The sequence below is a fragment of the Lotus japonicus genome, chromosome 1 (assembly GCF_012489685.1).
Source record: "Lotus japonicus ecotype B-129 chromosome 1, LjGifu_v1.2".
In the NCBI taxonomy this organism is placed as follows: domain Eukaryota; kingdom Viridiplantae; phylum Streptophyta; class Magnoliopsida; order Fabales; family Fabaceae; genus Lotus; species Lotus japonicus.
The window spans coordinates 85,877,763-85,894,718 of NC_080041.1; the positions used below are offsets into that span (position 1 = coordinate 85,877,763).

At 37.7% G+C, this 16,956-nt stretch overlaps 2 protein-coding genes across 2 annotated transcripts; one reads left to right on the top strand and one right to left on the bottom strand.

The window, feature by feature from the left end:
* Positions 1–4,283: 4,283 nt before the first annotated feature.
* Positions 4,284–4,831, bottom strand: LOC130709703 (uncharacterized protein At4g04775-like). Its single transcript, XM_057558967.1, has 2 exons — positions 4,664–4,831; positions 4,284–4,589 (listed from the first exon to the last, which is right to left on the bottom strand). Exons 1-2 carry the CDS (start codon positions 4,829–4,831, stop codon positions 4,284–4,286), a joined length of 474 nt encoding a protein of 157 aa, XP_057414950.1.
* A 7,339-nt stretch (positions 4,832–12,170) lies between these two features.
* On the top strand, positions 12,171–13,701 carry LOC130726602 (probable CCR4-associated factor 1 homolog 7). Its single transcript, XM_057577910.1, has 3 exons — positions 12,171–12,344; positions 12,432–12,500; positions 12,596–13,701. The coding sequence occupies exon 3, from the start codon at positions 12,618–12,620 to the stop codon at positions 13,434–13,436; it is 819 nt and encodes a 272-aa protein (XP_057433893.1). The 5' UTR covers positions 12,171–12,344; positions 12,432–12,500; positions 12,596–12,617; the 3' UTR covers positions 13,437–13,701.
* Positions 13,702–16,956: the final 3,255 nt, after the last annotated feature.

Consider the following 16,956-nt stretch of genomic DNA (forward strand, 5'->3'; position numbering starts at 1 on the left):
AAATCGGGGTGTTACAGTCTTCTTGACACAATGTGGTGGTCAGACGACATGTCCTATTGACACGGTGATGAAGCGAATTGCAGTGCAATTGCTAATAGTTTGTTGAGGGGAAGCATAATAATATGATTGTGACTCACACTTAGGGGAAGAATGTTGAGAATTGAAGTGTGAGTTAGAGTCTCACATTAGCTTTCTGCTCCCTTTATCTTCCCCTAAATTGGTATCAAAGCATACAAATATAAAGAGCATATATAAACATTGTTGCTAGATATTGCTTGGATCAGTAGTAATCCAGACATGTAAAGATGTCAAACATATTGTGTTTTTCCACGCCATGGATACACGTTGAAGGAAATTATGAGATGCAATACTCATCTTGTGACACAACTCTCATATTCCTTATAAATTTGAAAGTCTTGAAGGACTTTATTTACATCTAATTGATGTAACGATAAACTATAAGTTGAAAATATCAAAATCCTTGAAGGATTTAAAAAATATCAGAAAATTTTACTTCAAACATTGAAGTATTATTTTGAATGAGAAAGTTCTATATATGGAACAAATTGAATGTGATTGGCATGACCGGTTAGACCATCCCGAGTCTTATGATGCGAAAGTATATGAATTCATATGAGCACTCATCGAAAAACCTGAAGATTCTTTAATATAATGAATTCTTATATATTGTTCTCATGACCAATTAATAATTGGTAAAAGTACGGATTTAAATCCCTCATTATTCTTGAGTATATTTGATGCGATACATGTGCACGTATTCACTCTTTTTATGAGTCATTTAAGTATTTCATAAATTTATCGATGCATCGACTAAATGACCAAATATATGTCATCAACTCTCAATATTCATAGAGTGAAAATTCCAACCTTGATCAAGTTGGTAAATGACATGATTTTGAATATCTAGTTGCACATGTTCGTATTCAAATGATCTAGATTATTTGTTTAATTAAACGCCTCATATTTATGGCTAGACAATTACATATGAGAACAAATATCATTATTTATGAACATGTTATTTTGCAATTAGCATCATTGACATGCATCAAACCAACAATTCATTGGAATTCTCCCCATTGTAATTGGTTCATGGTTAGGAACCTAATATCTCTTATCTAAGAATTTTCAATGTGCGTTACATATTTTCAATTGCTCCACCACAACGCACTAAGGTGAGACCACAAGTAAAGCTGAGATTATGTAATCAATTTGAGCCATTACTGATAGATATTTCATATCTTACTTGTTGTTTCTCAGCACTAGGGGGAGAGGAAATTAAGCAGCTCTGAAAATTTGTAAAGAATGCATATGTATACTCGCACTATGAACCAGAAGTTCAAAAGATGCATTCTCTGACCTAAAAGGAATTATTAAATTCCTTATATGCTGCAAATATCCTTCTCTAACTTAATATCCCAGTTGGAAAATTCATTATTAGACTAAGACATGCCTAAAACTTGGTTCAAAAAGATATATCCTTGAGAAGGAAGATGGTCTTGTTGAGGAGGCAAACTATCTTGAAAAGTGTAGAGACTACAAAAATGTTTATTCCTCCTGAAGAGGTTCAGGTACCTGTACTTATTTATTTAAGAGATCTCATATGATTATGTCTCTACAAGTTAAAACAAGGAACCAAGAACATGAAGAAATGTCGACATGATGAAGTAGCGCTAAATATTAGAAATACGGAAAACTATGGAAATGGTCCCTGATGTTTGAGCGAGCGCTGGTTTTGGTCCCTCCCCGGAGTAACTTCCGGAAATGGTCCCTCCGGTGGCCAAAACCACCGCGCCTGAGTTTTGCACCGGCCACCATGCACACATGGCCACGCCACGTCAATTAATGAGATGACGTGGCATTTTTTTTGTTTTAAAATAAAAAAAACTAAAAACCCTTAAAATAACTAATCCTAATCTAATATAAACAAAATCACTAATCCTAATCCTAATAATCCATCCCTTATCATATATTCTGACCCACCCATTATCCATCCCTTATCCCTTACCTTCTTCTGGCTGGAACTGCGACTGAGTTTTGGTTGTCACGGTGGCTGCGACTGGTGCAGGTGAGAGAACGACGAGACTGCTGCGCCTAAAAGGTTGGTCCCTTTCTTCCTTTGTTTTCGAAACCACCGCGCCTAATGAGTGGATTCCATTTCGAAAATACTCCCTTTCTATTTTGGGTTTTCATCTCAAAATGTTGATTCACTGTTTAGGGTTCATCACTTTAGGGTTTTTCAATGATTCAACATCAGTGGTAGTAAAGACATAATTTATTGGAATTTTTGCTTATGTTGTTGTAGGATATGGCATTCACAGTTGTTGTGCACCATTCTGGGTTGTTTTCTTCGGACCCACACCCTCATTACAGAGAGGGACGAGTGACAACCGTTACTGATGTTGATCTGGACAAGTGGGGTTACCTTGAATGTATTGATATTGTTGAGAATATGGGGTATAGAGAAGGCAAGACCAATTTGTTGTTAATCTGGCTGAGCACACTTGCAGTTGTAACTTCTGGGAATTGGTGGGGATCCCCTGTAGGCACGCAGTTGCTGCCATTTCACACAGTTCATAAAGGCCAGAAGACTTTGTCCATCCATACTACAGGAGGGAAGCCTATATGGCAACTTATGGCCATGTCATCACACCCATTAATGGTCAAAAACTTTGGCCAACAACCAATGATCCTTACATCCTGCCTCCTTTGTACAAGAGAGCCCCAGGGAGACCTAAGAAGCTAAGGAGGAGAGATCCACATGAAGAAACAACTGACAATCAGACAAGGTTACGCAGAGGTGTGGCCAGGAATAAATGCAGTAGGTGTGGGCAGTTTGGGCATAATTCAAGAAGCTGCAGGAATCCAGTGGTCTCCCCAGATTCCCATGTCCCTGAAAGTAGCAATCAGGCTGCTGCTAGACCTAGAAGACAATCTGCTGACAGGGTAAAATTACCAACTCTCCTTCTATCTTTTTTACATACAATCATGAAAGGATAAACTAATTCAATCATCTTTGTGTTTTACCTGCATACAGGTCAATGCTAACAGTGAAAACACTGTTGTTGAGGGAGATGCAAGTGGTAGTCAAGTGCTTGATCCTACTCAGATAAATTCCAATGTAAGTAACCTGCACAGATCTATCCATTATCATTGAAGTTCCATTTTTTATTGTACAATTAATTGAGTTGTAGCCTTGTGTGCAGGTGAGAAAGAATAAAAGGGGAGCTTCTAAGAAAAATACCCCTGCCCCTGCTGAAGAACATTCTCAGATTGTATAAATCTTGCCCAGATCTAAATTTACATAGACATACCTTTGAGCTGTTGTTATGGAGCTTTGATATTCTTATTCTTGAATGCAGGCAAGTATCACACAGGATCAAGGTACTGATGCTGCTGAAGCTTCTGGACAAGTCAAGAGGACTAAAAGAGCTAGAGGACCTTCAAAGAACAAAACCTCAACCCCTGCTCAAGACCAAACTCAAAGGGTAATAATTCTACTCAGATCTATAATGTTTGTTGGGATACATACCTCTCTTCTGAACTTCTGCATCCTTAAATTTTCATTTTCTTTTATGCAGCTTAGTGTCACAGAACAAGCTTCTGAGCCAGCCTGGGTGGAGGGCCTTGCTGCAAACAATCTTGGAAGTCAAGTCCATGTTGAACGTGTCACACAAGCTGCTGCTGAAGGTTCTGGTCAGAGAGGAAAAAAACACCTCAAGAAAGGAAAAAGAGTTGCTGATAGTTAGAGAGAAGTAGTAGATCTAGAGTCTTTAAATGGTTGTAATAGTTTAATCCTGCACATGGGGTGCATATTTTGATATACTTTATGTATTGTGGACCACTTAGGCCATGACCATTTCCCCTTCTTTAATGCTTGTTGTTGTTGTTTGATAGTGGCTGGACCACAAGGATCATTGAGATTGTCATTTCCATGGATTATTCATGTGCTTTTGTTGACAATATTAACCAAGTGGACCATTTCCCTTCACTTTTGAATTTTGTCAGTACATGAATAGTTGAGATTCTCAATTTTGTTATATGTCTATTCTATTTTGTCAGTGCAAGAATCTTTCACTTTTGTGCTGTCTTTTACTAGAACCAAAAGCAAAGCAAGAAAAAAAGGAGATATGTGAGATAATTGTAAACAAAAGTCTCATACATTAATGAAAACAGAGATACATTTAGGTTGTATCCAACAACCAACTTCAATTCCTTTCAATTTTTCATCATCCTTCAATATTACATCCCTGACTTTCAACTACTTACACAGCAACATTAAGTTTTCCTGACATAAACACAAACCAAAACCATGACAGAATAACACAAACAATAGCCATATTCTTCTTCATCATTTCATACTCAAGCTTCCTCTGAACCTTATCATTCTTCCTCCTCAAATCCTCTAAGTTCATCTTACACTCCTCCAAGGTCTTCTTGCACTCTTCCACTTTATTCTTCATCACATCCAATTCACGCAATGTTCTGGTCAGTTCAACTACAGCTCTGGTATTTGCTCCTTCAAACGCATATTCATCATCCCACAAAAAAAACCCACACTCAGGTGGTGACTGCAAATGAAATCGAGAAAAGTGTCAACAAGGAACAATACTATGCAAGTGTTAAACGATGATTGATTACATACCTTCCAATTTCTGCACCTCCAGAACTTTCTTCCTGGGTTCGCGTCACTGTGGGAGGTCAAGTAAAGAGCCCTTTCTCCACAGTCACAGAATCCACGACGCATAACGGCAGCAGCGGAAGAACGACCACCGGAGGCGGAACCAGAACCAGAAGATGTAGCCTTACCCATCATGTCAGATTCGTGGAGGATGAAGATAAAGGGTCGAATGTGATGATGATGCACGATTAGCACACACAATGATAAATGTGATGATGAAGATGCTGGGATGATGAAGAGAGAAGCTCGAATTTGGGGAGAGAAGCTCGAATTTGGGGAAAACTCAAGAACCCTAAGACATGAATTGGGAATTTGGGAATTCAGATGTTAAGTAGCATGAATTTAGGTTTACATTAGGTGTACTTGGATTAGGATATTAAATTAGGTTTAAATTTAGTTAATTTAAGGGTTTTTAGTTTTTTTATTTTAAAACAAAAAAAATGCCACGTCATCTCATTAATTGACGTGGTGTGGCCATGTGTGCATGGTGGCCGGTGCAAAACTCAGGCGCGGTGGTTTTGGCCACCGGAGGGACCATTTCCGGAAGTTACTTCGGGGAGGGACCAAAACCAGCGCTCGCTCAAACATTAGGGACCATTTCCATAGTTTTCCCTTAGAAATATGTGCGAGAATCTTGAACCCAAAAATGAATGGGTGTGATTGGCCATAAATAGAAAGAAGCAATTCATTTGCTGAATTTAAGGGTCTTTGGACCTCATGTCTATACCCTAAAGGTATAAAGACAATAAGGCTTAAAGAGCCTTTGTAGTAAAATGAAATAATGTTGTCATATTTAAGACACACGTGACAATCGTGGTGGATACTTGGAGTTACAACTTATTTGTATGACTCACTTAAGATTGATATCTATATAAAACTCCTTGAAGATTGTAAGATGCCTAAAGCACACAATACATGTTCTCAACAATGAACAAATTGCTAGATTGAAGCAATCTAGATGATTATTTGCTTAAAGACGGTCACAAAATGACCCAACCAACTCATGCATATTTATGATGAGATGTGAGATAGATTATGTCATAATTAATGTTAATGACAATGATTAATTAGGACTCTAGAAGAGCTACCAAAGCTGTAGATTTGCTAAAGAAAGAATCTGAGATAAAATGGTTGAGAATGAAAATTTTGTCTAGCCTTATCAATTGAGTATCTAAAGGCTGAGGTATTTATGTACCAATGGACTTATATTGCAAAGGTATTAAAAGGAATCTATATAGACAAATCATGTCCATTGTGTACTCTATTGATTGTAAGGTCATTAAATGTAAATAAAGATCCTTTTAGACCTTGAGAAAAGAATGAAGAATTACTTGGTCCTGAAGTACCATATCTTAGTGCTATCAAAGCATTAATGTATCTTGCTAGTCATACTCGACTTGATATATCATTTGCTATTAACTTATTAGCAAGATATAGTTCTTCACCTACACGAAGACATTGGAATGGAATAAAACAAGTCTTTCGTTATCTTAAAGGCACATTGGATATGAGTTTATCTTTTCCCTCTATGTCTAAGCTTGATCTAATTGGTTATGCAGATGCTGGATATTTGTCTAAATATCTCAAACAGGTTACTTGTTTGCATGTGGAGGAACAATCATTTCATGGAGATCTGTGAAACAAACTATGATAGCCACCTCGACTAACCATGCAGGAATATTAACATTACATGAGGCAAGACGAGAATACGTTTGGTTGAGATTCGTGATTCAATGCGTACTTGATATTGGTGATTTGTCCTCTGTAAAGATGTCGTCAGCAACTATATATGAAGATAATACTACATGCACTGCTCAATCAAAAGAAGGATACATCAAGGGAGATGAGTCAAAGCAAATATCACCGAAGCTCTTCTTCACTCATGATCTACAAAAGAACGGTGACATAGACATCCAACAAATTCGTTCAAGTGATAATTTAGCAGACTTATTTACGAAGACTCTTCCAACTACAACATTTGAAAAGCTTGTGCAGAATATGGGAGTTCGTCGGCTCAAAGATCTCAATTGAAATGCATTGTACTCCTTTTTCCTTAACCGTGTTTTTTCCCATTGGGTTTTTCATGGTAAGGTTTTTAATGAGGCAATGCACAAAGACGGACTATAGAATGATGTACTCTTTTTCCTTCACTAGGTTTTTATCCCACTGAGTTTTCCTAGTAAGGTTTTAATGAGACACATTCTTAAGGGATGGTCATCCAAGGGGGAGTGTTATGAATATTTGGATGTCCATCAGAGTTAGGAGTCCATGGGCCAGGCCCATATGTATACTTGTTCAACACTCCAAACCTAATAATATAAATACAAGGGAGTCTGCACCTTGCAGAGTATCCCTAACATACTATTTCTCTATCTCTCATACATCTCTCTTCCTCTCTTTACATACTTGTGTACTCTTTATTCATAACATATTAGTTATATTACATGTTAAATTTTTAATGTACTTTATGTATATTACTAGTTGTCATTTTGCTCATAACTATGTTTGTCAAACCTTATCGATGTCAAGGTAAGGTTTTAAGAAACTTGTGCTGCTGGCCTTCGTCTTCGACAATTCTAGAATAGCCTGCCATGTTGGACCATATTTTATGGATGAACATAAAGTCTCTCTAGATAAATATATTTAAATATAAATTATTTCACTTTCATCTTAATTTTATCAAAATTAATTATATCCCCTGTTTTAAAAGAATTATATCCACCAAAATTTCTCACAATCGAAACATACAATGTTTGTTATATGATGTGGACTTGAGTTTTTTTTTTTTTTTTTTTTGAAACATGACTTGAGTTGTTGAGGCATGAGTAAATATTGAATTCATTTGCACCATTATTGATTTGCATTAAGTTGACGCTAGGCAATGATTTGGTCTTCGATAGAGACCCAATTAAATATTCACCAATTCTTATATATGGATGCTGAATTATTAAGTCACTTACTGTATGAGTTATGAATAAGTGAGCATTAAATAACTGGCTTAATCACTGATGGGGTGTAGATCTTTTATTTGATGGCTTATTAGTTACACTTCCGCGTTAAGGGATTTCAGTTTAAAATACGATGGTGAGGTCAAAACAAGTTAAAAATGTCATCAAGCTATTTGGTGATAATCCGCAGGATTCAGAATTCAATGAACCTGGAACTTTAGTTTTTCAAAAATGTTTTGACTTCAGATGTCTCTAAGCTCAAATTATTCGGTGATCTGTTGAAGAATCAAGATTATGGTGAACATATATTCGATTTATGTTGTTTTAGTAACAAAAGTCAAGTTATCTGGTGATAACTTAGGTGAATGATCAAGATTCCGGTGAAACCGGACCTATTTCGTGAAATAGAGTGCTAAAATTGAATTGGAAAGCAAATATGAGAAGACAAAAACTTAAGATAATAACTCAGAATTAAATGAGTGTGAAAGTAGAATGATAAAGCATAAAGTTAATGGATAGAAGGATTTTTTTATTAAATGACGAAAAGAAAAGGAATTTTTTTTGGATGAAACTCCAATACAATACCTCTATGTAACTGCTTATCTGTGTGATTGATGTGTGGGTATTTGAGAGTGTTAGTATCTAGTGTCGACCCCTTTTCAGATCACATTAGTTTTTTTATAGTGCTAGAAATCAGGCTGATACACAAATCATACTGATAGACTGCTCAATCAAAGTTGTTTTCTAAGCATAAGCGGTTCATGTTCGAGCTATTGTCTTGAGTTTCGGTTTCTCACCTCAGCTTGATCTTTGCACACTCATGTTCTGATAACCCCTCTACTGTGGAAGTATGATACTTAGTCCACGAAGCTTCTAGATTACAACAGATCGTGGGTACTAAGCGCACAAAGCTACAATTGTGGCTCCGAACTGTAAATTACATTACATGCTTCAGCTTACCTTGCCTAATTCATGCTAACCCAGACAAGATTTCCCCTAAGTGTTGAGTATTAACTTTTCTCAAAATCGTGCAACAATTCAACTAAACCCTCGTTCAAACTCAACTTTTTTCATAACATCTCCAACACTTTGCTCTTTTTTAGGCTCTCCTAAAATGTGATTCCAGGTTTCATGCCTTACCGAGACATTTGCTAAGCAGCTGGAGTTCGATATTCAGTGCTTTGCTTTGAACCCAGGGTTGCCTTCGAATTTGGAATTTTGAAGGTATCAATTTTACGATCTCAGCAAATCTCCACAATAAAGTTTTCAAATAGCTATAGTCTAGCATGATGGAAAAAATAACCTCTCGCCTCATGGACTTACGATCACAAATAGATGTCAAACTCCTTCATACAATTCGAATTTGAAAGTTATATTTTTTCAATATCCTAAAAAAAATTAATTAAGTTATTGAGACTAATCATCTTTAATTATGAGTTTAAATTTAAATTTATGCAGAAAAAGAATTTTAACACAACTCAACTTAATTAAAGTTGTGTTGAGTTAAATTTCTAGCGAGTTTGTAAAATTAGTATGGTAATATTATATTCCGAAGTTTATAGCAAACTTTGCAGTAAATATGTTAGTTTATCTTTTGTTAGACGCTCGGGTAATGACATACTTTCTTGGGAAGAACGCTTTCACTTATGCTAATTCAATTTGGGGTGGAAGAGGTTTATCTCACTGCGGCTCCTCTTGTGAATGTTGATGTATTGGTTTCGTTGTCGCTTAATCAATGCATTTTCAATTTTTTTAAAATTAATCAAGTAGCCTTATGTAATCATTTATAAAATACATTAATTCGTATCTCGACTCTTTATTCAATAAAGATTTTGCTTAAAAAAATACATTAAGTCATAAATCTTTTCAATGTGCCGCTCGAGAGGAACTTTCTCTCTTAGGGTTTCTCAATCTCTTTCGAAGCAATCACTATCTTCAGGTCGCGATGGTTTGCAAGGAGGCCGGAGCTTCGATTCAGAGGACGGCGAGGCGGAAGACAACGGCGAGGAGGGGGAAGGAGATGAAACGGTGCGAAGGAGTGAGCCATCCTTGCTCGTTCGGAACACTCTCTTCATTGACGGAATTACAGAGCTGGTGGGTTACTCTCAAATCAGACAGTTGTTCTCCCAGATCGGTCCGATTGGGAAGCTTTTTGTTCAACGACAACGCAAGGCTGGAAGGAGATTTAGGTTTGGGTTTGTTGATTTTATATCAAGGAGGCATGCTGAGAGGGCTATTGTACGACTCAATGGGGTTAAGGTTGGTGGTGCTTCTCTCTCGGTGGCGATGGCCAGGTTCCCCTCAAAAAGAGGCTCACTGAATCTCAACTGGGACTCGTTTGATTTAGCTCCATCTCAGGTAAGGAATTTGTCTTCTTCTCAATTGGGTGTTAAGAAGGGTGCTAGGATGTTGCCTTCCACTTTCTCTTGGCGGGATGTTGTTGTCGGTAAGCAAGGTGAACAAAGCGCTCTTGTTCTTTCGCCGGGGGAAGAGTGTCTATTCTCAGGTTGCTGTCTTGGTGGTGTGGAGACAGAGAGGATGCCGGTTGCTTCTTTGTTTCCTGAGATCTGTTCTGGTGAGAGGGTTTTGGAGCTTCAGTTTGCTTATGAAGAGGGCAGTAGAGTCTTGGACGACTGTCTTTTTCCTGAGGTCATGGTCAAGGAAAGATGGTCAGAGGACGCTGTGGTTTTAGCTGGTGACGGTGAAGATGTCAGTTGTGTGCTCGGTAATTTAGTTTATGATAGCATTGTTCCTTTCTTGGGGCAGCACTGTTCTCCTTCTTTGGTTGTGGCTGGCTCTTTCTTGTCTCCATTGCGGGTGGATGTAGCGATTAGGACAGGGTCTTTTGTTTTGTGCCTTGATCAGCTGCGTCTCGCCAAGATCGATTTCAATTTAGGAGTTTTGAGGAGTACTTGGATGCTGGAGGCTTTTGCTCTGGAAGATCTTTTCCAGGTGCTTACTGGTTCTGTATTGGATGGTGGTGTTATTTGTACGTCGGAGGGGTTGAATGAGGTTTGCTTGGTCCCTCCCCTTGTTGCTGGTGGATGCCATTCTGGGGTTGATTTTCCAGATGTGGATCCTGATGCTGTTGTGGTTGGAGGCTCTTGTGTTCCTAAGCGACGGGGTCGTCCTAAGAAGGCCAGGGGTTGCGGCCTTAATGGTTCTGCATCTCGTTCTCGAGGGAGGCCTAGGAAAATTAAAGCTAGAGACTCAGTTTTGGAGGATGGGGGATCTTCGTCACTTATTCCAGGAACTTGTGAGTTGGATGATTCTTTGTTATTGGCTGAGGGCTCTGCTTTGGTCAATCCATTGGCTTCTTCGTCAGTGCCGGATTTGGGAACTATTAGCAGGGGGCGTTTCTTCACGCGAGCAAAGAAGGCGTGGCTTCTCGGCAAGGTTGTGGGTATGGTGTTTGAAGGGAGCGACATCGAGGCTATACAGGGTCTCGAAAAGGTTTTTGAGGAACATTTCGTGCCTTGAATCTTAGGCTGGGTTTGTGCCTCATTTGGTGTTTCACGTTTTTTGGCCTTGGTTATTGCTTATATAGCTCTGTTGATAGCCCGTGGGGTTGTTTTTTGGGTTCCCTATGGGGGATGGTTATTCTTTTTTGGGTTTTTCCTTCGAGCGGTCCGTGCGTGCCCTGTCTGCCTCATTTTCCGGCTTTGGGGGTTCTGTCCTCAAGGTTTTTTTTTTGTGGATAATAATACAATCCTTTATTTTTCAAAAAAAAAAAAAAGTCATAAATCTGTATATTTTTTATTAATTTTTTAAAAATATAATTAGTCTTGTACACCCTCCCGTCACTACTATAAGTAAAAAACAACATTTTAGATTCATTGAATAAATGATGTATCTGATCATTATTATAGACTAGATACATCACTTATTGAATGAATTTAAAAACATAATAATGACCGGAGAGTGTAGTATATATGAGAAAAATAATAGTTACATGTCCTAATTCACATTTTTTTTTTGACAGCAATGTCCTAATTCACATTGAATTATTGTGAATTATTGCAATCAATAACAAAAATGTCATGAAGCAAAAAGTACAACTATATTCATTATTTCAAAAATTGAATTTTATTAGGATAAATAAGCGATCATGATTTACTTTATTTATTTAAAACTCAAACATGAAACACTTCTAAAACCTTTTTTAAGCTAAAAGTAATAATCCGACACCCCAATATCCGCCAATAACAATAACTAATATTTTAATCACAAACGCTCCCACATAGATAAGGATCATTATATAAATGTCTATAAATTAATATTTTACTGGTAAATAATTGAAGCATAAACAATAAAAAATCACAAATCATATAAATCCAGAAATCAGAATATCAAATCAAACACCTAAAAAATAAAAATATCATTACAATAACAATAAAAAATTAAAAAGGTCGGCAATAATATTTTCGGACACATGTTAACGACTCGTATTCCATTGTCGTATCCCAAATCGTGATAGCCCAGTTGTAAAACGACACCATCCACCCTCAAAACGACCCCACCCTTCATCTCCATTACAAATCACCTCTCAACCCTCGCCCCCAAACCTCTCTCTCTCCCAATCTCTCTCTCTCTGCTTCGTTGACCTGCAAATCACTGTTCATCGAAGCCAAAACCTCCATTTCCACCATCGAAATCGCTCGCTGAATCTCAAGCTTCGTCGTCTTCTTCGCTTCAAGGTTAGATTCCTCACTCTCAACTCCACCACTTCTAAACCCTACCTCACTTCGTTCTAACTTGCTTCAGTTTTTGTTTGTTTGTTCCAGATCTAGTTCAATCCATATCTGTAAGCTTCGATTTGTTAGATTCTGAGCTCTACTCACTGAAATCATCAGGTTTTGTTTCTGATTTTCAGTACTGATGCTTGATTACTCGTTGCTGGTTTGTTAGATTTTGAGATCTGAACGGTTTTAGTGGATTTTGGTTGCAGATCTGGGGGTTTTGTTTGAGAAATGTCGATTTTACAGAAAGGCGATTCGGTTCAAATCAGGGAGGTTTGGAATGATAATTTGGAGGAGGAGTTTGCTCTGATCCGTGAAATTGTTGACGATTTCAGCTATGTAGCGATGGATACTGAGTTTCCTGGTGTGGTTCTTCGTCCTTTAGGTAACTTCAAGAACATCAATGACTATAACTACCAGACTCTGAAGGATAACGTTGATATGCTGAAGCTGATCCAGCTTGGACTTACGTTCTCGGATGAGAACGGGAATTTGCCTACTTGTGGAACGGAAACTCCCTGCATCTGGCAGTTTAACTTTAGGGAGTTTAATGTCAGCGAGGATATCTTCGCGAGTGACTCGATCGAGCTGCTGCGCCAGAGCGGGATTGATCTCAAGAAGATCAATGAGAAGGGGATTGATGTGAGCCGGTTCGGGGAGCTTCTGATGTCGTCGGGGGTTGTGTTGAATGATAATGTGCACTGGGTTACGTTTCACAGCGGTTATGATTTCGGGTATCTGCTGAAGCTGTTGACGTGCCGTGTGTTGCCTGAGTCGCAGGCCGGGTTTTTTGAGCTGATCAAGATTTATTTCCCCATGTTGTATGATATTAAGCATCTGATGAAGTTCTGCAACAATCTCCATGGTGGATTGAACAAGCTCGCCGAGTTGTTGGAGGTGGATAGGGTTGGTATGTGCCATCAAGCCGGATCGGATAGTTTACTCACTTCGTGTACATTTAGGAAGTTGAGGGATACATACTTCAGTGGCTCCACAGAGAAATATGCTGGTGTGTTGTATGGTTTAGGTGTTGAGAACAAGACAGACTAATTGAAAGAAAGAAAGAAATGGGAAATTAAGGAAAGAAATTTACATAATTGGTTGTAGAGTATGTCTAAGTGTGAGTCTTTTTTTCGTCATTTGTGTACAATTGTGCCAAAAAGATTGGTTGTTGTTTACTTGTAACATTTTCAATCCTTGCTTGAACTGTAACTGGAAAAACCTTAGCTGGTTTTGTTAGATTGAGTTCTTTGTAAATTGCTTCAGTTTAGTGCTTCAATAATAATTTATGATGATGATTCCTTTAGTTTGGTCATATGCTTGTGTCTTCCCATCATGCTCTGTGTTTCAATCATGTTCTTGCTGTTTTGTTACCACCAAGGCTGTCTGAACTATGAACATGCTAGGCTAACCCTGTTATTCATGATCCAGATTAATTGAATGGTTCTGGTGAACTAGCCAACATGTAATGGTTCTGCATAATGGCACACTATTTGTTCATATTTGACAGAGCAGCATTCTCACTGCCCTGAAGAGATGGCATAGTTTGGATTCGAAGTTCTGAATTGTCTTGTCACTCTTCAATTGGAGGAAGATGAATAAGATGAAGGGAAAGAAAATACTTCATTTTTTGACACGTTTGCCCATGATTCCCTTCGGGTTGCTCAAATTTTTAGTATTGTTATGCAAGCGAGAAAAATATTTAAATTTGAATGGCCGTATTAAAAGAAGGGATGCCACGAATTTTAATTATTTTTTAGGCTTAATTGCACTTTTGGTCCCCCAACTTTAGCCTTTCTGCGAAAATCGTCCCCAAACTTCAAAATTAGCAAAAAAACATCCCTAACGTTTACACCCGGTTGCAAAATTGGTTTTCCGTCCAACTTCCGTCCAAAATCTAACAGATTGCTGATGTGGCATTTCTAAATTAATTTTAACTGAATTTTTTTTTAATTAAATAACATTTAATCAGTTGCATTTTTAGTCCCCCACTCTATAACCACCACTCATTTTCCTCTCCTCATTCCTCACTTTCTCCATCTTCATCAATACAAACCCAGTAAATTTATAACTACTAAAATTAAAATCTTCCCGTCTCCATTTTCATTAATTATTGTTCATCTTCATCAAACCCCCCTCCCTGCAGCACCACCACTGCCAACCCCCTCACCCAACACCACCAAATTTTGAGGATGAAGGTGATGAAAATGTTAGGAAAATTAACAAAATTAACCCTAATCTAATTAAGAAACCCAAATATGTTTCACATGTGGCCTATTCTTTGATGAGTGTAGAGTGTATAAACAGATATGCTTCATATGTTTCTATGTTGCCTATTCTTTGATTACAAAAACACGTAAATTACAGTGAAATAGATGAATGTGTCATGTAATGATTTGAAATTTCTAATGATAATTCCTGCTTCGTTAAACTTCAGGGGCATGATCTTTCATGTTTGCAAGAGCTTATATTGGAATCCCAAAAATCTGAATCAAAGAATAACCCAGAACTTCAGGGATATGAATAAAAAAAACCCATATCTGAATCCCAAAAATCCAGATCTGAGCCCCAAAAAACCTAGATCTGAAATCGAAGAACCCAGCAACTTAATCGAACTTTTGTACTGCCATTTTTTTATTATCATCTTCCAGAACCATAAACCCAGAATAACCCAGAACCTCAACCCCAGCCCACATCGAAAACCCATAACCCAGAAAATTAAAGAACACAGACCCAGATCTCAAACAGGAAATGAAACGAAGAAGATGAACGTTGAAGATGGCGAAGGAAGGCTTGGTAATGGAGTCTATTGGTGGTGGTGGTTGTTGGGGTTGGGGGTGGTGAAGAAGAAGAGAGGATGGAGAAGAAAGGAGATGAAATTTAGGGAAGAAAAGTAAAGAAAAGAAGAAGAAACAAAAGGTGCGGATGCTTAGGGACGGGAATGCACATGCAAATAAAAAATTGTGACAGATTATCTCCGTCACTAGTCTTAAAAATAAAAAAAATCTATTTCTTAATTAAATTATTAATGTTTTTTAAATTAAAATATTATTAAATAATACCACGTCAGCAATCTGTTAGATTTTGGACAGAAGTTGGACGGAAAACCAATTTTGCAACCGGGTGTAAACGTTAGGGATGTTTTTTGCTAATTTTGAAGTTTGGGGACGATTTTCACAGGAAGGTCAAAGTTGGGGGACCAAAAGTGCAGTTAAGCCTATTTTTTAATATAAGTCTAAAAGCCAACAACCACTGATTTGGATATTTGCAATAATTAAATAAATGAATAATATGGTACCGCAGGCTAGTTGAATTATTATAAAAAGTTGAAAAAAGCCTAGAAGCAAATAATTGTAATTCAAGGATTCAATGAGTGTGAGAGGTCATATATAAATGGGAAACGTTAATAACATAAATTCATGAGTCCTATGAAATTGAAAATAAGTGTAATATTTTTAGTGAATTTCACACGAATTTCATTCAATTAATGAAAGAGTTAGAAAATGAGTGTTGTGATCGTGTTGCAAAATATGCATTGGAAAAGTTTAAACTCTTGATGTAGGGCAAGAGTATTTAATTACTATTTAACTCTATATATGACAGCTGACAAAGACCTCTGATTTCTTGTTTTTTGGTACATAACATTAGAACCAATAGGCAGAGAGTGTGAATTCATGATGAAAGTGTAGTAATTATATTATTGAGAAAATGATACAAGGACCATTTTTAGGCAGATCATACAAGGACTTGCTGACAAATCTAATGCACTAACTGACTAACCGTGGACTTAAGAGACTAACACAGCATTATCTAACTGATTAATAAAAGTGACTAAATTTTATAATACTCCCCTAAATATGGAAGATAAATGTTTGTGACACTCATCTTGGACATAAGGGACTGAAACACAATTGGAGAAACAGCATTGGTCAATAAATCTGCTAGTTGATGCTCAAATTTAATAGGAACCAACCCAATTATCTCATCATTGACCTTCACCCTTACAAAATGAGAAACTATATTTCCCTGTGTGTTGCCCTTTCATGAAAAGAAGGATTAGAGGCTAAGTGTATAGCAGAATAATTATCATAAAACACAAGAGTTGATCCTAGATCAATGCCAACGTGTTTGAGCAATGTATAAAGCCAAGTTACTTCACTTGTGGCATTTGGCAAAGCTCAATATTTAGCTTCTGCTGAACTTTTAGACACAACTGGTTGTTTTTTTATTTCCAAGTTCTGAAGGAGTTGCCTAGAAAGACACATTACTTGACTACTTGTAGATCTTCTTGTGTGCACACAGTTTGCCCAACCTGCATCTGCATAAGCCTTCCATATGCAATGATATGTTGAGAAAGGTGTTGAGAGTTGTTGAGGGTTTGTAGTGGTTGTTGAGATTTTGTTGAGGATGAGGTGGAGGAGAGAAATGTTGAGGATGTTAAACAAAGTTGAGAGGGCTGCTCGGTGCCACGTGGCGGACTCAGAATGGTGGAAGCCAGGCGCGTGGGAGACACGCGCAGTGGACGGAGAGAGAGAAATGGCTGGGGATAATTGGTGGGACGCGTGGCGAG

Coding starts and splice junctions, on each gene's coding strand:
- LOC130709703 (XM_057558967.1), bottom strand. CDS start 4,831: ATGGGTAAGGCTACATCTTCTGGTTCTGGTTCCGCCTCCGGTGGTCGT. Junction 4,590..4,663: donor GGAGGTGCAGAAATTGGAAG/GTATGTAATCAA, acceptor TTTCATTTGCAG/TCACCACCTGAGTGTGGGTT.
- LOC130726602 (XM_057577910.1), top strand. CDS start 12,618: ATGTCGATTTTACAGAAAGGCGATTCGGTTCAAATCAGGGAGGTTTGG.